At 43.9% G+C, this 20,061-nt stretch overlaps 1 protein-coding gene across 6 annotated transcripts in view; it reads left to right on the top strand.

Annotated features, from left to right (window-relative positions):
• CRH (corticotropin releasing hormone) overlaps positions 1 to 20,033 on the top strand; it is a 73,636-nt gene extending 53,603 nt beyond the window's left edge. For 2 of the 6 annotated variants that reach the window (XM_074355021.1, XM_074355022.1), the window contains 3 exons: positions 7,774 to 7,808; positions 17,152 to 17,452; positions 18,185 to 20,033. In XM_074355021.1, the coding sequence (XP_074211122.1) occupies positions 7,774 to 7,808; positions 17,152 to 17,452; positions 18,185 to 18,776 (928 nt within the window). In that variant the 3' untranslated portion in view covers positions 18,777 to 20,033. Of the gene's footprint in view, positions 1 to 76; positions 6,781 to 7,773; positions 7,809 to 17,151; positions 17,820 to 18,184 lie in introns of those variants that run through there. The other 4 variants (XM_074355020.1, XM_074355023.1, XM_074355024.1 and 1 more) reach the window with 3 other exon arrangements.
• Positions 20,034 to 20,061: the final 28 nt, after the last annotated feature.

Raw genomic sequence — 20,061 nt, 5'->3', positions numbered from 1 at the left:
CTTACATATTTAGTATTCAATCAGTGCATGTGAAGATTCTTTTTTTTCCCCTTCCATATTCTCTCCTATCATGCAGGAAATGCACCATTCCTGGCTGTCTCCCATCATGAGAAAGCAGCAGCAGGACTGTCGTTATTCACAGTGCCAAGCTCTTGGGGACCTGTTTTCCCTGAAACAATATAGATCTGTATTCATGCAATTCTGTGTTACCATTTATTGATGCTGGTTGTGTTGTTACGATGCTGTATCATCCATCATCACTCATGAATATTGGCTTCTAGTGACTCCCTCAAAGGTTGTTGCTGTATTTTGTTGACGATGACCGCAAGTGCAAGTCATATCCAGAGTATGCAGGAAAATGTGAACAATAATTTGCTTTCTGGTTATGTTGAATTTACCACTTGGAATTTTATAACATAAATATAGAACAGTAATATAGGGTCTTTCTGCTCTGTCTTCTCTTGAATTCTTTATGCAGTAATCACTCCACTCCTAGAAAGTGATTATTTTAGTGTTAACTGCACCTGCCTTCCATCCTCTACCACTAGCAGAGAGGACTGTAGGAGGGATAAGAGTGGCCTCATGGTACAAGGAATGTCTGTCCCTCATTAGGATGGCTTCAGTTGACCTGGGAAAGCATGATGTCCTCATATCAATGGAACTCAGTCGGGGTCACACAGAATAAAGGATGCCTGATGTCACCCTAGGTTGGCCTTAGGTGCTAAATTCAGAGGCAGCAACATAAAACAAAGCCAGCAAGAGCTGAGACATGGGTCTGCAAATGCAGCTCAAGCCATGGGTCCGTGGTATTAAACCTTCAACTTGTCCTGTGTTTGATATTTGAGAGTCATTCAGAATCATCATGTCAGGGCCATTCTGGCAGCTCAGTTTCACGTGGTTCTGTGAAAGAAATATGACACCAGGCTCAGGATCAATCCACTTGCCAGGATGCCCTCCTGGAAACCAGGGTCAGCCCAGAACTTCAAGAAACCGCATGGCATGAATCCCAGAACTCCTTGGGGGCATCTGGGCAAACTCATGTGCAGAATAGATAGTGTGAAAGCACAGGGAAGGGGATCAAGAGGAATTGAGGCCAACGGGGATCCTGGTCTAACCTCGGGAACCTCCAGGAGATTCTGCTGGCCCTGGCTGGGCCAAGGCACTGGAGGAGGCCATAGGAAATTTCAAAAGAGATGCTCTGGGGACCAGATCCAATGCAGAGCCAGGTCTGAGCTTGGTTTGCCCTACCCAGCACTGGTAAGGCTCAGGCCCAGGAAGGGACTGAGAACTTCAAGGAAGGCACTCCCCAGGGCCAGGAGTCTTAGGGTGATGCTGCTTGCAAGTGTGAAATGCAATGTTTTTCAGTTTATGCATTTCTGGAAATGGTTTTTATCATCCTCATCCTTAATTGTTGGATTGAGTATAGAATTCAAGGTTGACAATCATTTTAGCTCAGAACTTTGAAGGCCTTTGCTTCACTGTCTTCTTAGATCCATTGCAGTGAATGATGAGAGCTCTGATGCTGGTCAGAGTTCTTGTTTTTCATAGGTATCTTTTAAATTACTCTCCTTCCTGCTGAAGCATCTTAGTATCTTCTCTTTATTACTGATGTATTGAACTTTTATAGTGCTGGGTCTAGATGTTTATGTGTGCACATGTGTGTGCTTGTATGTGACTTAGGTAACTCTTTGCCTTGGGCACTTAAATGGCATCTTAATTTCTATACCTATATCCTTTGGCTCTTGGAAAATCCTCTGTGATATTTCTTTGATTTCCTCCTCTTTGTTTTCTCCTTGTGTCACTCTTTAATTAGATGTGGGGCTCTCTTGGATTAATCCTCTACATAGCTTTCCTTTTCTCTAATTTCTTTTTACGTCTCTTTGTTCTAGTCCCTGGTAGTTTATTAGACTTTGTGTAGAATCTATTTAAATTTCAGAGTCATATTTTAATTTTATGATAGTTCCTCTTTGTTAGCTATTTGTATTTTGTTGATGCAATAACTTTTTACCCTTTCTAGGAATATTAATTAGAGAATTTCGAAAGATTAAATTGTGTTTCTAAATTATGTCCACTCCTTTCAGAGTTGCATATTCTACTTTTTTATCTTGGTCTCTGTCTTTTGTGTTGTATATTTTCCTCAGAAGTCCAGTGCTCTTGGGCTGTTCCATCATGTATATAAGAACCATACAGTAAGCTGATCTTGAGCTGTGTGTATGTGTGTGTTGCAGGTGAAGGGGGAGCAGACAGTGCTTGCAGGCTAATAGTTCTATTTAATGTGATATAAAGAAGTGGGCAATAATCCTGGGGACCCACAATTCTCAGATTGGAGGTATTTTTTCTGTAAGCATTTCATTTCTTTGGAAAAGAATCCTCTCCCTACTTGCATGCTGGGTGTATTATTTGCTAGGGCTCCTGCAACAAAATACCACAGACTGTGTGGCTTAAACAACAGAAATTTATTTTCTTATAGCTCTGGAGGCTGGAAGTCCAAGATCAAGGCGTTGGCACGTTTGGTTCCCCTGCACTTCTCTCTTTGGCCTGCAGGTGGGCACCTTCTCACAGGGTCCTCTCACGGCCTTCCCTTCGTGCGTGTGATCCCTGGTGTCCCTTTTCTTATAAGGGCAACAGTCTAGTTGGATTAGGGCCCACCCTGATGATCTCATCTCAAGCTAATCACCTCTTTTAGGGACCTGTCTCCAAACAGAATCTCATTCTGACGTACTGGCGATGAGGACTTCAGCATATGAATTTGGGGAGGACACAGTCCAATCCATCGATGGGTATCTGTCAGTCTGCCAACAAGGAGACGATTTGAAAGTGTGAGATTAACTCTTGGGTCTAGAGCAGGGTTTCTGAACTTTGGCACTTCTGACATTTGGGGCTGCATGATTCTTTGTGTTTATCAGCATCTACACTGATACCAGTCATGACAATCAAAACGGGGGTAGGGAAAAACTCCTCCCTTCTTGAGAATCAGTCTGTGGGTTTCTCCAGTCCTTTATTACGACCAATGTTGCAGAATCCCGAGTCTCTCCGAAGTTTAACAGGTGGATGACTGTATTTCCTTCTTTGTAGCTGTAGCCTGTGGCTGCTATTTTCCATCTCCCGCAAGCTTGTTGATGTCTTGAATGCACAATGGGTTTTCATGGTTTAAGAGTTTAATCTTTTTTCTTCTTTAAAATTTTAGGAGTTCTTAGGACAGAATATAGATTAGTATGGATGGTCAGTGTGCTATATTTAAATATAGACTCCACACCTTACCTCCCAGATTATAAATGAGAAAACTAAGACTCTGAGAGAGGAAGTAATTTGCACACAGCTGCATCTAATAATAGTAAAAAGACCGGCCTGGAATCCGGTTCAATTCTCTCCCAGTCCAGTGCAATTTCCACTAACTCAATTCTGCTATTTCAGCATGGTTTATTAGTAAACACACTGCCATTCTCTTCAGAGAGATCTGTCTTTAAAGGAAAAAGACCTCAACACATTATTGGATTTTTTTGGATAAGTTCTAGTAACAGAAAAAGCTTTTAAGAGGAACTCTTTATCCCAAACTTGAATTTCTCTTAAAAAGAAATTAAATTCCAGTATCAGTAAATAACGCTGTTTAAAAGTGGGAGGGTTGAGAGTAGATGGCTATAATGCTCCGTCCTCTAGTAAATGATTACAGATAAAACATGAATGTCATCATTCGTTCATTTATTCTTTCTTTTAGTTTTTTTCCCAGAACTTTCTGGCTAAGGACAAGCCTTGCAATAGGGTGTGTGTATGTGTGCACACCTACTCAAGAGCCTTCTCTGTGTCTGTGTTGTGGGTGTGTGTGTGGTGTCTGTGCATTTCCAGGTGGCATGTGTATACATGCACTGGGTGTGCTAAATTTGAGTTTATTCAAAAAGGAAGAAACAGAAGTTTAGGGGACTAGTCCAGAGTACAGCCAATGCTTCATCCAAGAACAGCACACGTATATTCAGTATTGCTGATTTTCATCCTTTGCATCCACGAAGTTCTCTTCTAACACCTTGACAGATGGTGATCTGACCCCAACCCCCCATATCCCTGTTGGGGCTGGCAGTCCTGGCAGCCCACTGCCTGGAGGGCTCCCGCTGCCCATCAAAGTCAGTTCTGATGAGGCTTTCAAAACACACACGTGTGTCAGGTGCGCGAGAGCAGCACCGATGGGCCCAGACCCTCTCATCCCACTCCCAGGAGGGGCCAAGAACTCAGCCCTCTGGAACCACGACCTTGACCAGCTGAATGCACTGAATGCTGGGCTGGGGACCAGAAAGGATGCTGTGGACTGTGAGTCTCCAGGGTCTGAGAATAGGGCAGATGATTGGAGACCAGTCTGCAGGGGAAAGTCCTGCAGGGGAAAAAGTGGGCAGAGTTAAATCATTCTTCTTTTACCACGTGTGCTAATTTGCTTCATTTTTTCAAACATTATAAATTCTCTGATGGAAAGGACTTTTCTCTAGTCTTTTTCAGCATCTCCCATAGGGCCCAGCAGATAGTGGCTGAATACTGGTTGGTTGGTATGAGTATTCTGTTCTCTGTTTCAGTGGTGCTTGAGTAGTTATTTCATTCATTTGTGTATTCAACACATTTATCAAGTGTGCCAAGCATTGTTTTAATTCTGGGTTACAACAGTGAACGAAAGAGATGGAAATCCCTAGAGGGACAACAGTAACTCCGATAATTAACAAAGATGGTTGGAATGTGAGCTCTCAAGTAGGAGGGGGGATTTCAAGACTGTCTTGTGTCTCAGCCAGTCCCGGGACCCATGGTCCCACCTCCGCAAGATGCTCTCACTCAGCAGTGGGGCGCTCTCACCTTCCTGCAAGCTCAGGTTGAAACTTGTTTTAGGGTCTTTCTTCTTAACAAACAATTAAATGCTCTGTCTGAACATTGCGTCTGGCTCCTCCTACCACCACTTTATTCTCTTTTCTCTTTTATGACAAAACTTTTTGGGAAAATGGTCCTGATTTACTGTCTCGACTTCTGCTTCTCCACCCATTGCTAGACGGCTTTCCTCTAAGACATTAAAATCATACTTGGGAGGGTTACTGTGCAGATTATAAAGCTGGTGGCTCAGCCTCAAACCACCTTTCTAGATTCTGCTTTGGGATTCCGGGGCCAGGAGTCTGCAAACTCTACTTCTTTGCCGTCTGGTTTCCACTAGGTCTTTTTTTTTTTTTTTTTAATAGCAAAATTGCCAACTTTAATTTAAACCTATCAATATCCATTTTAAATTTTGAATGTAATGTCCTGAAAAATGTTTAGAAATCCAAAATTGCAAGACTTGGTAAACAAGAGAAATGCCTAACTTCATGATGTTTATAAGGCTCTTCAGATTCTTAAAAATACTTTTGTCTTAAGTTTTATTGAGCACCACCTTAAACCATTCCGAGATTTCATCAAAGGATCTTATACCTACACTGTTTGATCTGTTGTATCTAACTGCATTCTCTATGATGGCTATTCATTATCCAATGTTTTGTGACAGAAGAACTATTAGAAGTTAACTAATGTTTGTATTTCTTGCCGAGAGAGAACACTAGAGGGAGACTGGCAGGCAGGAGGGGACAAGAAGGGCTTGCTGTTTCCCGTCTGCTTGCTGTCTTGGTCAGCAACTCCTGAGCAACAGCTGCACACTCCAGATGTGGTAGTTGGTTCCGGTTTCCTGCTTCCACCAGCACCCCCAGAGCCACCGCATGACCTTCCCCACAGAGGTCCCAGCTCCTGCTCTGCTGGGTCCATCCTCCAAGCTTCTAAGGCACCAGCTCCAGCTGAGCGGGACCCCCTCCCCACTCCCCAAGTCCTGGCTCCCTGAAGCCCTTCTCTGAGCTCCAGAGGTGTCAGCACCAGCCGGGCAGCACCCAGCTCCCTGGGGCCTCTCCTCCAAGGGCCCGGATTCCAGTGACTCCCACCTCTGCCCTTGGTTTCCCTGGCTCGAGGGGAGGTGGTTGCTTCCTGCAGCTGGAATCTCTGCTCTCTCAGCTCTCTAACCCCTGTTTACCCAATTCTTTATATTAAATTTTCCCTATTGAAATAACTAGTGTGGTTTCTCTTTTGCTAACTAGACCCCGACTGACACAGTCACCAAAGCCTCCAGGTTATCGAATCCACTGGATTTCTCTCAATCTTTATATCATGGTGCTTCCGGGTAGCATTTTACTTCTCTGAGTACCTCTCCTTTAAGAGCTCTCCTTCCCCTGGGCCTCATGATACCATTTTTCATGAGTTTCCTTCTTGCTCTTGAACTAGTCCTTCTCAGTCTCCCTCTTGATCTCCAGCTGCCCCTTAAATCTCAGCTTCCTCAGCTCCCTCTCTGCTCTCCTCATCCTGCCCCGCCTGGTGCTTCCCAGTCAGGGCTTCAGCCTCTCACTGAGGACCCCAGTCCTCCGGCCCTGCCCAGTCTTCTCTCTGAAGCTCATGCTCCCGTGTACAATGGCTCATAGGTATTTCTCCCTGAATTTCTCCCAGGCTCTTCCATCTCAGAATTTCCCAAATCAATCTTGTTGTCTTCTCACCCCAGACTCTCCTGCCACGGTCACCATCTGCCCCATTGCCCAGGATGAAATGATGAGATTCGTTTGGACTTCTCTCTCTGTCCTATGTCCTGCCTCTTCTCACATTTAATACTTCCTGAGGCTACAGCTTCCATCTCCAGCCCCTGCCATGGGTGAGGAATCAGAGCTAGCACCCAGAGCACTTACTGTGTTCCTGAGCATACAAGGACTTTGCATGCAACTTACTTCATCCTGACAACAATACCTCTATGAGGTAAGTCCTACTATTATCCCCATTTCACAGATGAAGAAAATGAGGCACAAAAGGTTATATGACCTACCCAGGGACATAACCAGTAAGTCACAGAGCTGGGATTTGAATTCAAGAAGACAGGCTCTTAACCATGCTGTTTGACTGATCCCAGCTTGTGGGAACTGGTTTAAAGGTTTTTGACTGGTGTCTTCTGTAGCATTGTGCCTGGCACACCGTAGGCACACAAAGTGTTTATTATCACCATCATTTCACATGTTACCCATCTAGTCCAACTAGCCTGAGTGTGTTTTCTGAAATACAAATCTTCCCTTATCATCTCCCTGCTTAAAGCCTCACTGACTCACTGTCAGCCCAGGATCACATTTCAGGTTCAGAGTCCTTCAGGAGCTGGCCTTTACTGACCTCTCTAACTTTTGCCTTCGAGCACTTTCCTCTCTGCACATCATTCCTGGGATACCAGGAGCACCTTCTCAGCTTTGCTTCTTTTCATCCGAGGTGGCCCTGTCTGGAGTGACCACCCTTCCTCTGTTTGTTGACCATTCCTGTTCTTCCTTCCAGTCTTGTCTCAGATATTGCCCACCCTGGGGAGCTCTTCCAGAACCCTCTCTCCCTCACCTCCCCCGTCAGAGTAGACTCCCTTCTCTACCTACAGAGCGCTCACCATACACGTCATTGTTGTTAACATGTCTTCCTGGCTGGGCATTTTTTCAGATTCCACATATAAGTGATATCATATTTGTATTTCTCTGTCTGACTTACATCACTTAGTATGATCATCTCTAGGTCCATCCATGTTGCTGCAAATGGCATTATTTCATTCTTTTTTATGGCTGAGTAGTATTCCATTGTGTATAATATATACCACATCTTCTTTATCCAGTCATCTGTTGATGGACACTTTGGTTGCTTCCCTGTCTTGGCTATTGTAAATAGTGCTGCTGTGAACATTGGGGTACATATATATTTTTGAATTAGAATTTTCATCTTTTCCAGATACATGCCCAGGAGTGGGATTGCTGGATCATATAGTAAGTCTATTTTTCATTTTTTAAGGAATCTCCATACTGTTCTCCAGAGTGGCTGCACCAAATTCCTTTCCCACTGACAGTGTAGGAGGGTTCCCTTTTCTCCACCCCCTCTCCAACACTTATTATTTGTGGACTTTTTAGTGATGGCCTTTCTGACCAGAGTGAGACGATACCTTGTAGTTTTGACCTGCATTTCTCTCGTAACCAGTGACGCTGAGCATCTCTCATGTGGCAGGGTGGTCTTGACTGCCTGACAGTCCCTAAAATAACATAAGAAAACTTTGACAAAACAGCGTGACCTGCTCTTGGCTTTGAGAATCCTACCAAGTGGTGGGGAAATAAGAAGCAAGACTCACAGCAAAGGCAGCAGGCTCATCAGCTCCCTGAGTCTTGTCTCATGTTGTAGGGAAAAAAGAATCATGCAAATGCTGTATAATTGTTTGTCTTCATTATGTGAGCTTGTTCCTCACTTCGTTATGCACAGAATTTGCAAGTTGCTTTCTGCCTTCCTCCCATTTCAAATAGCTGATTTGAAATTTCAGGAAAGGTACATATTAATTAGCAGGACTCCATATAGCAAATATTAATTTAGAAACTGTGTGTGAAGCATAAACATCAACTTATAATATCGTTTATAGAATGAGAAAATGCACCAATGTTTTCAAAGCCTAGAAACTTGGGGAGGCTGGAATCTATTTTGAGGATCTGGGTAAGCACATTTGTTAGTAGATTATCCGAATTGCTCTGGGAATAGCAGCGGAGGGTGGATGGTATGGGATGTTCTGTGTGGTTTATACAGAAGAGGTATGGGGATTAAAATTAAGGAGAAAAAACCAAGAACAAACGGCAGGATGACTGTGGATAATGTCTGGGTAAGTTTCCTGGGTTGTTCCGGCTAAGCCCAGGCATCTTAGTTCATGTTCTCTTGAGGGATATGGGCATTAACGGTATAGTGTTTCTCACAATCACACCTTGTGGTTAAAGCCGAGGAAAGAGACAGCCCAGGAGCAAGGTGCCTGTTCCTTCAGAACCGCATGACATCACCCTGCCCCTCCCAAGAGCTTCTGGGAGGCCTGAGCGAGAAAGAGGAATGGGAGAGAAAGGACCCAGGACCCCTCCACATATCAGCTGAGAGACATCAGCCAAGTTACCTGCCCGTTCTGAGCCTCCACTCCCTCATCTCTGGAATGTGGATAATAATATCTACCTCCCATTAGGGTTCCAATGAGGATTAGAGATAAAGAAGGTAATGCTTCTGGTAGAAGCATAAACAAGGGAAGCCAGTATTATACTTTTCTTGACCAAAAGGGGCAGAGCTGAAGTGTCCCAGAGTTGCCAGAGGGAAAGTCTCAGTGGCTCGTTCCTGAGAACCTGCTCAGCTCCTTTCGGGTGCTCCCCAGACAATGTGTGATAAAATCCCAGCAGATACAAACATGAGTTGGCATTTTTGTATGTCATCAAAACCCCAAAGCCCCAATTTTTAGCCACTTAATCTTATTCTTGATTCTTACTTAGTCCAGTAATTGGCCCAAAGAAGATTCTCAGGGTTGGAGAGAATTGATGTGGTTTCAGGGGCCTCAATGTTACTTTGGGTTGTGATTGAGATGGCCAGACACAGGGCTCTGCTTTGAGCCGTCCCCTTCTCAGTGCTCCCAGCCCCATCCCGAGCAGTCTCACCACCCTTGCGCTGCTCCAGGAGTCCACCCGTGAGTGCGGGATGATGTTCCCACTGGCACCATGTGCTGCATGATCAGGAGCCGCCCCCATGATGAGACACAGAAATGGGACAGGAGGAAAGCAACAGCTCTTCTAGAGAAACACAAATGACCCGGCTTCCAGGGGTTTGGTGAAGAGCCTGCTCTTTCTGCATCTCCTCCACAAAAAAGCCCTATGAGAAGTTCAAGTGCCCAGAGAGGTGGCTTTTAAGAAAGCACTGAAGGAGCCAAATAAATATATTTATCCATTTTCTAAATTTAGACCAGTGAAGAGACACTGTTTGTGCTTGAAAGGTGTAAACATTAAGAAAAGATGAGAGGAAGCTGCAGGGCTTCAGAAGAAACTGTATCTCAGAATATCGGGTGGAACAGAATGAACGTGGACTTATCAAGGAGATGAGGTCCGGAGGAGGCCTGCCTGCTAGTCTAGGGCTGGCCTCTGGGAAGGCGTGAAGGCAGCTGTACCTATGCTGGCCCCACCCCCTCCGTCTGGATGGGAAAAGGGGAGAATCCTCCAGAGACTGATCCAGGGAGAGAGAGAAGATGAAAAAAAGGGGATTTAAAAAATGTATTATGACTAATTATTTTCTGTTGCCTGACCTTAGAGCCGAGACTAAGGACAGAACAGTAGTGAGGTTCCTCAGGAGCCATTAGTTTGCGGAAAGAAAAATGAATCCTCAGTCAGCCTGGTGTGGTTTGTTATCCAGGTCCCATTTGGAGACTCTAACAAGTCCCTAGCAACCTGTTGGGTAATGAAGGCTCCCACCAGGAAGTGAGGGACTTCCTGATCTCAGAATGGAAAAGATAAGATAAGGATACAAGAATACATACTAAATTAGCAGTGTTTAATTGTTTTTCACTCCTCCTTAAGGTGCAAAATTCCCATTTGAGTGCACCTACTTTCAGCGAAATCAATAAATGATTAGGTTGAGAATAGTAATTTTAATGCTCTAATATCCTTGAATAATCCTTAAATGAGCAGACATTTATTAAGTAGAGAGACCTCAGCCAAACAGATGTTTCTCGAGTCAAATGATGCTGTTCCTAAGTAAAAATGTATCTCTGTTGGAAAAGACAGGGAAGACCCTGAAATGCATATTGCTAAAGTGAAAGAAACCAGTCGAAAAAGTGACATATTGTATGATTCCATCTTTACATCATTCTGGAAAAGGCAAAAGTATAGGGACTGTAAAAAGATCAGTGGTTGCCAAGGGTTAGGAGGAGGGAGCAGGGAAAAGATGAGTAGCTGGAGTGCAGGGACGTTTAGGCCAGTGAAACGCTTCTGTGCAGCACAGTCACGGTGGATACACGGCGTTGTGCATTTGTCAGAACTTGCAGGGTTTACGGCCCAGCGTGAACCCTAGTGTAAACTGTGGCTCTTAGTTACTAATAGGGGGTCGATGTTGGTTCATCAGCTGTAACAAGCGGACCACGCCAGTACGAGATGTTAGTAGTAATGATAATAACAGAGGAAAGCTAAGGGGAGGAGAAGTGGGGCGAGGAAATAGACAGGAATTCCTTGTACTTTCTGCTCAATTTTTCTATAAACCTAAAACTTCTCTTAGGAAATAAAGTCTATTAATTAAAAAAAATTTTTTAAAGAAATACATACTCATGTAGTGAATCTAGTAGTGTGCCAGAGTGAACTCATACAGGCCTGGGAGAGCAAGTTGTTGAATTTTCAGGACTTCTCCAAGCTGATTGTTGAAGCCATTATTAAAAATCACGTTATATAAATTAACAGTTAAGCTCACAATAAATACTCAAAACTCATCAAAAAAATTTTTAAATCGGCTGGATGACTGAAAAAAGCCTTCAGTATTAGAGAAGAAAGACTTATTTATTTCATTAATAAACATGTATTAAGCCTAATGAATACGGGACACAATCCTAGGCTCTGAGGAGCTGAGATTGGCTAGAACGTCACTGTCCACCTAAAACAGCAGCCACACCATTAGCCCAACAGCAATGATGACTGATGTTTATTGAATGCTGTTTATATTCTAGGCCCTGCATTCACTGTCTCATTTTATCCCACAACTGTAAAAGGAACAAATAAAGAAACTTGCATTTTAGAATGATTTGGCAAATAAATAAATTTGGGGAATTTAAATAACTTGTCCAAGGTCACCCAGCTAGGAAGTAATAGAATCAAAACTGTACTGAGGTAATTTGACAGCTGTCATACCCAGAAATTTCACGTGTCCCCACAGGAAGAGGGGCCCAGGTAACATGCTTTATTCTATCTGCAAGGCTGCTTTGGTAGGTTTATTCTTAGTGAATTCTTCGTGTAAAGATATTAGAACAAATTTCATTATAAACAAGAATCAGATGTGGTATTCTGTCTCAAAAAGCTGAATAACTATTTAACTCTAGACATCTATCAGATTATATAATTTGCTTTCTCCTTGCAGGTTAGAAAAATCCCTTCATTGCAATTATTGTTGTTGGTGGGAAGATAAAAGTACATTAATACAAGACAGAACTTTATAGCTATTAAGAATTAAAGTACAAAGAAAAGAAGTTGGAAAATGAAGTGAAGCTCAAATATGTATCTATATTTAACTTAGCATGAATAAGAACATTAAACTTCACTGCAGCTTGAGGCCATTATATCTTTTCCATTATCCTGACAACACTGTTGTTCAGATCACTTCTAAATTTTATGCAAAAGAGAATAGTGAATGTGGCAAATCATACAGACCCTTTCTTTCCCACACATGGGTTTCATATAACCGTCTTTTCAAGAGTTCATTGACTTAGTTATGGACCACCTTGAACTGGTATCGCCTTTGTCCTAAGTCAGTCTCCAACAACCAGCAAACACCACGTGTAAGCAAGTGTCCTAAGAGTTACAGATTTCAAAGAAGTGGAAGCCAGCACACAAGCTGGGAGACAAGCACACACACACATGAAAAATTAACAGTAGGTCTCACAATGGAAGCTAACATCACATCTTCCACAAACGGATGACAGATGCCTCAGGAGATGAAAAGAGCTTGCAGCAAGGTTCACAAAAGGTCTGTACCCACAGCCAGCAACATCTTTGAAATCCATAGCTCCTGAATATTGGCTGCCTGTCTCTGTCTCTGTCCACCCCTGCTGCTCTCACTGCCTACTCCCTCTTGAGTAATCAAATTTCCCTTTTGAAAAACCCAACATCACCAATTACAATCAGCTTTGTCTGTGAAACTTCTGCCTTTTCACACTCAAAAATGGTCCTCCTTTGCAAGGTGGGCCCACAGATTTCCCTGGGCTCAATTACTGCAGAGAGGAACTCCTTCCTCTGACCAGGAAGTGTGCAAACAGACCATTTCAGCAGCTCCTTGCTGTAAGGTGACCCTTCCCCAGGCAGGTGATCCTCAGAAGCACTGGAATTAGACATCTTCCCATTCCGTGAAACCCCCTCTTCAAGGGTGAAATGTGTCATTTAAAAATTTTCTCCCAGGAGTGGTAAAAGAGTACTCAGTAGCTTTAATCATGGACCTAAATATGGATGGCAAAGAAAGAAAGTGTAGCTGACTCCTCTTAAATGCTTTGGCTTATTGTATCTCCCAACTAGTCCCACAGCTAACACACTCCGTGGTCAAGTTAAGTGTGGGAAATGCTGAAGACTTGAGGATTTACACTGCAGAATAAAAATTTCAGAACACTAGAAAATTCTGCAGTAAAAAATGTTTTTAACTTTTCTTTAAACATCCCCTCATTTTTCTCCCTTTGTAGCATAGGTAACATTTCTAGGAGGGCTCTTTGGGAAACCTTTCTTTAGAGTCAGGAAACGTTCATGAATATAAATACCTAATTAGGATGCTTGGTTGATGGATTTCTTTCTTATGACCAACTATTGTAAGGTGATTAGTTCCTGCAAATTGCCCTTCATGAAAGAAAGTTCACACATATCCTCTCACTGCCCTCCATCCATTATCTAGAGCCTAAAACAGAAAATTTGATGTATTATGATGTAAATAGAAAGGTCAGTCATGTCTGTTAAGACCAGGGCTTGTTAGAGAAGCAGAAACGTGCCCCTTTTCTGATGCTCTGAGTCATCTGCCTGGGGTCAGTAACTTCCTAACTTCTGGAAAAATAAAGGAACAGGTAACAAAGTCCTTGCCATTTTCTGAGGAAAGGAGAGAGGTCACCCAATGATGATTTCTGGATGCTGAGAGAACTAGTGACTGATGGGGAAGGGGAATCCCTACCCCTACCAACCCCTGAACAGTAGTGTGGCCGCCCAGTTAGTGTCTTGGGCTCCTGGAGCTGTCTTGTTCAGCTCCCACCATCACTGGCGTGTGATGCTCATTCTGTAGAGGTCTCGTGGTAATGACACAAAAAAACCATAACTCATTTGTTCATCTTCTTGCCCCTTCAATCTACTCTCCCCACTGCATTCAGAGAGGTCCTTCCGAAGTACATTCATGTTTACCCCCCCCTTCCTCTGAGACCCTATTGAAATGGTAGTATAAACCCAAAGTGATGAAGAGTACAGGGTAAGGACCATAAGCAGGTGACAGGATTTAATAAACTGAAATAAGGAGAGCAGAAAAAATGAAGCAGTGTCTGGGGAAGCAGCTGTAAAGGGTCTGCAAAGGGTCAGCTGAGGAAGGAGAGCAGAGGACATGGTGTCATTACTGAGGAGAAAGATATGGAAACCATTGCAGACAAAGGGGTAGGCAGCTGCAGAAGGAGCCACCTGCAGAACCCAAGAGAGGCTCAGAACTTGGAAACTCCAAGTATTACAAAAGGCAGGAATGAAAAGGGGGTCAAAAACAGGGAGGATCCTTGAAAATCTGCATAAGGAAGAGTCAACCCCGCTACCGACTTTGTCATCCCACAGGGAGATGTTGAACATTCAAATGTCTACTTGGTAGGCAAAAAGCAAATACTTGCAAAATATATTGTTATTAGCTGAATTGGGTCTTGCCCAACATTTGTATGTCAGAGTTTTGATCCCCAGTACCTCAGAATATGACTGTATTTAGAGACAGGGCCTTAAAGAGATAATTAAGGTAAAATGAGTTTGTATAGGTGATTAATCCAATACTGGTGTCCTTTTAAGAAAGAAGATTAAGACACAGACATGCACAGAGGAAAGATCATGTGAAGGCACAGGGAGAGGACGGTCCTCTGCAAGCCAAGGAGAGAGGCCTCAGAAGAGATCAACCTTGATGTTGGACTTCTAGCCTCCAGTAGTGTGAGAAAGAAAATTTTTGTTGTTTAAACCACCGAGTCTGTGCACTTTGGTCTCGTAGCCCTAACACATTAATACCTGTATTTTCCTTAATGGAAACTGAACAGTTCCAGAGAAAAGTTCTCTGTAATGTGAAATTTTATGGGTATCTCCTAATGACTGCTTCACTATCTGATCACACAAAAAGGAGGGCTGCTTGGTGACAGGGTCCTTGGCCTTCACAAAGAGTTTCCTTTCAGTTTTGCATTGCCTAAAATATGAGAATACAACTCTTCATACATAGTGTTATCTTAAAAGATTTAGGGGAAGTCTCCAACATAAAACAGAGGAACCAAGATAAATACAATTACCAAATCACCTATCCAAAATAGCTAGGGAAGTCACTTAACCTCTCTGGTTCTCATTAAAACCAAATGTCCTCTTCCAAGTCATTTCTCAGTGATTTGATGAGATCTAACTTCTGGCAAAATTGTGGGGAGTTAGCAGCTCCTCCTCCTCCCCCTCCCCCTCCGGGATCTAGGCATTTTGTTCCTCAGCCCTAGTCAGAGCCACTTTGCCTAACCAACTACCTACTGTAGAAAAATCTCACAGTAAGAATAAAACAGTGATGAGAGAGCCAGCCTGGAACAACATCCTCCATATGTCCCAAGAAGAGAGAGATGTGAAGAGATTTGGGGTTAGTCAAAGCCTAGAATATGTTGTATCTTCTCTGGAGAAAGCTCTCAGTCCTCCCCAGCTACACCCATGGTCTTATCCCTTTCCTAGTTCTTCCTGTGTATCCATTTACCTGAATTTCCCCTTCCAAATCTACTGTCACCTCCTTGTTGACATCTAAGCTGAAATATGCCAGTGGCGATAGAGGAGAGTTCATCTCTTACCAACATAAAACAATTTTCTTCTAAAAGCTCAACCAGTTACCATAATAATGATCCATTAACAACTCTGAGCTTCCCCAGAAGACACATTTCTTTCTCTGTTCTCTTATGTCAAAAGTACATTCCATGGAGCAATGTTCCAGTTAGGGGTTGATTAATCTAAAAACTGCCAGAATTTCTCTTTCTACCTTTCTTTGTTTCTAAGAGCAGTTGTGGATTGGTATAGACCCAAAATAGAAGTTGAAATATGCCTTGCATCACTTGTCATGTTAGCTACAAAGGAAACAGCAGAGGTAACCAGAAATGAGGAACAGGAAATTTCTGATAAACAACTCTGCTGGTTATCTAGAAGCTAAATTGAATCATAGACACCAGAGTTTGGAATTGCATTTTGAATTACAGAATTAGAGGTAAGTGCCTCCCACCTATATGATAGTGTCAACTTATTTCAAAATTTGAGTGCGGTTTTGTAGGCATTCCATTCTGTAGTAGTGCTGGAGAGCATTTATTTATCAGGATCCCCTGCAGCACATTTGAATTTGGAAAAGGAAATGATTAAAACAACAATAACAACCTGGGTGCTCCTGAAATGGACACTATCATGGATGTTAATATTTGGAAGTAATATAAATGAGGTTATCTTTTTACGGGCTCAGTATTCATCAGTGAAAACATGCAACTGATGAATTCAGTCCTATAATCAAGCAGTTTAAACCTTTACCAATATAGACTGGGAGGTTAGAATGCATGCTTCTGTCATGGGTTTGCACTGAGTAGACAGATGATGATTGTTTAACTCATGCACCTCTCACTGGTCCTTTCTTTCTCTAATCTGGGAACAGAAAAATCCACAATTAATTTCAGATTCTGAGATCAGAGACAAAGGAGGAACAGTGAGGTTCTGGGAGAACTTAAAATCTTTGCTCTACCCCTGACTGACTCTGGTTTGTGCCCCTTCATCGTGAAAATAGCTCTTGCATCATTTTAAAAACTTGAGCAGTGTTTCAAAAGATTTATTGGTCTTGCCTTTTCAGTCTCATAATCCCTTTGTTTGTTCTTGAGAGGAAAAAGCAGATAGAGGCTTAAAAGCTGGATGTCCCTGCACTCCCATCTCCTTGTTCTTTATTCTTATCCAGCCAGAAAGGTGACGGGACACTTTGCCTCTAGCAGAGGGATATTTTCAGATACTGAGTTGCTGCCTGAGACAACTGGTCAGAGAAGTGAGAAGGGAGAGGAAAGGGGAGGATCCAGAGTCACCCCTATAACTGATTGCTGCTTTCCCCACAGGACTGTGTTGATAGACCTCCCTTCCCTCGCACTTTCCCCATCCTCTCCCTTCCCATTCACTGTCTCTTTTCTGACCTTTGGTTTGGCCTTTCGTAGTAAGAGGTCAAATCTCTTGGGAAATCTCATTCAAGAATTTTTGTCAATGGACAAGTCATAAGAAGCCCTTCCATTTTAGGGCTCGTTGACGTCACCAAGGAGGCGATAAATATCTGTTGATATAATTGGATGTGAGATTCAGTGTTGAGATAGCAAAAATTCTGCCCCTCGTTCCCTGGCAGGGCCCTATGATTTATGCAGGAGCAGAGGCAGCACGCAATCGAGCTGTCAAGAGAGCGTCAGCTTATTAGGCAAATGCTGCGTGGTTTCTGAAGAGGGTCGACGCTATAAAATCCCACTCCAGGCTCTGGTGTGGAGAAACTCAGAGCCCAAGTCCGTTGAGAGACTGAACAGAAAGAGAAGAGGGAGAGAAAAAGAGAGTGGGAACAAAGAGAAGGGAAGAAAATCCTCTGAAAAAGCCCCGGAGACGTTCCTCTGCAGAGAATCGCAGCGCCTGGCTCACCTGCAGAAGCGCCTCAGAAGGTAGGGAGCGCCTAGACGGAAAGGCGCCTCCAACTTTGCACTGTTTGAGCTGCCACGATGCCGCGCAGCCGGCTGTCCCTAGGCGTGTGTGTGCTTGTGTGTATGTGTATGTGTGCGGACTGTGCCTCAAGATTCCGATAGTAACTGGGCTGTGGCAAAAGCAAACTTAGACGGCTGCTCATCGTACCCGAACTTGCAGTTATTCCTCGCAGGCTGTGTAGACGAGCCCCCAATCCACCCCGATCGCCGAGAGAAGGATACAAGGGCAGGGGTGGAGAACGAGGAGAAGGTGGCAGCAGTTCTCAATCCAGAGGACAACGATGAAATCATCCGGAAAGGGGTGGGGGTTGGGGGAAGTTTTGAGCAGGTGAGATCTTAAATTTGTAGGTCTTTTGTAGAACTCGGGGAATTGTTTTGGGGGATTGTTAGAATGGGGACTCAGGGACCGCCCCCTCGTGAGTCTCCTAAGAGTCTCGGCGAGGGGCTGAGCTTTGGCGCCGAGCCGAGCAGGTGTCCCCTTCCCTGCTCCAGGTCTCTCTCCAACTGTAGAAGTCCCAGTTCGGGCGCTTCAGCACCGCGGACAGCACCCGCCCGAGCCCCAGTGCTGTGTCTGGGGGTGTCCTGTAGGAAGACCCCAGCAAGTGCACCTCCCAGTTGAGCTCAACTCTGACCAACTCTTTCTTTCTCTTTCTTTCTCACAATGCCCTCTGCCCACCTCTGTGCCGCAACTAGCGCCTCTGACATGCGGCTGCCGCTGCTCCTGTCTGCGGGCGTCCTGCTGGTGGCTCTCCTGCCCTGCCCTCCATGCAGGGCCCTCCTCAGCCGGGGGCCCGTCCTAGGGGCCCGGCAGGCTTCGCAGCACCCCCAGCCCCTCGATTTCTTTCAGCCGCCGCCGCAGCCCCAACAGCCCCAGCAGCCGCAGGCTCGGCCCGTCCTGCTCCGCCTGGGGGAGGAATACTTCCTCCGCCTGGGTAACCTAAATAAGAGCCCCGCTGCCCCCTTGTCGCCCGCCTCCTCGCCTCTCGCCGGCAGCCGCCTTTCGCCGGACGAGGTGGCGGCCAACTTTTTCCGCGCGTTGCTGCAGCAGCTGCCGCTGTCCCGGCGCCCGCTCGACAGCCCTGAGCAGCCGGCGGAGCGCGGTGCCGAGAATGCCCTCGGCGGCCGCCAGGAGGCACCGGAGAGGGAGAGGCGATCCGAGGAACCTCCCATCTCGCTGGATCTCACCTTCCACCTCCTCCGAGAAGTCTTGGAAATGGCCAGGGCTGAACAGTTAGCACAGCAAGCTCACAGCAACAGGAAACTGATGGAGATTATTGGGAAGTAAAACGGTGCGTTTGGCCAAAAAGATTCTGCATTTAGCACAAAAAATAAAAATAAAAAATAATACGGTATTCTGTACCATAGCGTTGCTCTGATACCATTTGTTTATTTTTATATAGCTTGAGACGCCCACACTCCTTAAGTAGCATGCACAAAGTGTATTCACCTGCAGTAACAGCAACATGGCGTAATTTGTATTGTCTACTTTTAGTTTCTATTTCCAGGTGTCTTTAACGGTGTTTTAAAGAGAGTATAGACCCAGGGGGAAACATTTTGAAGAAGGAGACAAGTCACCCCGTTGATCTGGTTGTGGTCTGAGCCAACGAGATTGTCATTCTCTTGGGTGGGTGAGAAAAAGAGCTGTCAGCTCTTTGAATCAACTTTTCCTTGTAAATGTTTCCGTAATAAAACATCTTTCCTCTTGGTCAATGTGGGTGTGTAAGAGAATGTTGAATATTTATATTTCTAATAAAAGCTGCAAAGGTAATCATGACTTTATTTTTCCTCTTCATTGCTCACAGGGGAATAGTCTGAGCTCCTCACTTCCTCCAAATTGACTTCAGCACAAGAAAAAAACAAAACTTGCATTTTATTTTCTACTAAAAACACAAACATATGTCAGTGCCTCACACAGATCTTACAACCACCTTGAACTCACCTCTGTACTCAGATTGCTCCTCTGAGGATGAGTTTAAAAATTTGAAAAGTTGTGTCTAGCTCTAAGGCTCAGTAATTCTATAAATGGAAGATTCATTCATAATGGAAGTAACATTTAACCCTGATTAACTATAAGACATGAAATAATTGGGGAGGGTGGGAAAGGAGGTAAGGAAAAGAGAAGGGTTGAGGCAAAGCTTTCCTCCAATTATAGGGCCAGAATGCTGCATTGGTGTTTTGTTTTGTTTTCCTATAAGAAAGGCTTTATCAAACTATTACTTTGGTACCATTAATTTTTTTCTAAGCTATTTTCCACTGCTGACTTCTAATAGGGGAAACTTGATAGCCTCTCCACTTAAAAGAACTAAAAGTAGTTGCTATAAAATGGCCCTCAGGAATATTTTTCTTATACAGCTTATTTTGACTTTAATAACTTCACAAACACCTCCTTTATGTCTATGCCAGCCCTAATTACTTTAATTCTTAGAAATATATACTATCGCTATGCACTTCTAAAATCTAACAGCACACATATTTAGTTGTACCAATTAGTTTAGTTATAACTTAAAAATTCAATCAAATGTTTAATACTTCAAAGTTAATCTGGATGTATGAAGATGCTTCTTCCATTG

The sequence above is a fragment of the Camelus bactrianus genome, chromosome 29 (assembly GCF_048773025.1).
Source record: "Camelus bactrianus isolate YW-2024 breed Bactrian camel chromosome 29, ASM4877302v1, whole genome shotgun sequence".
In the NCBI taxonomy this organism is placed as follows: domain Eukaryota; kingdom Metazoa; phylum Chordata; class Mammalia; order Artiodactyla; family Camelidae; genus Camelus; species Camelus bactrianus.
The sequence above is the reverse complement of the archived record's forward strand: the minus strand, read 5'-3'. Positions and strand labels throughout refer to the sequence as shown.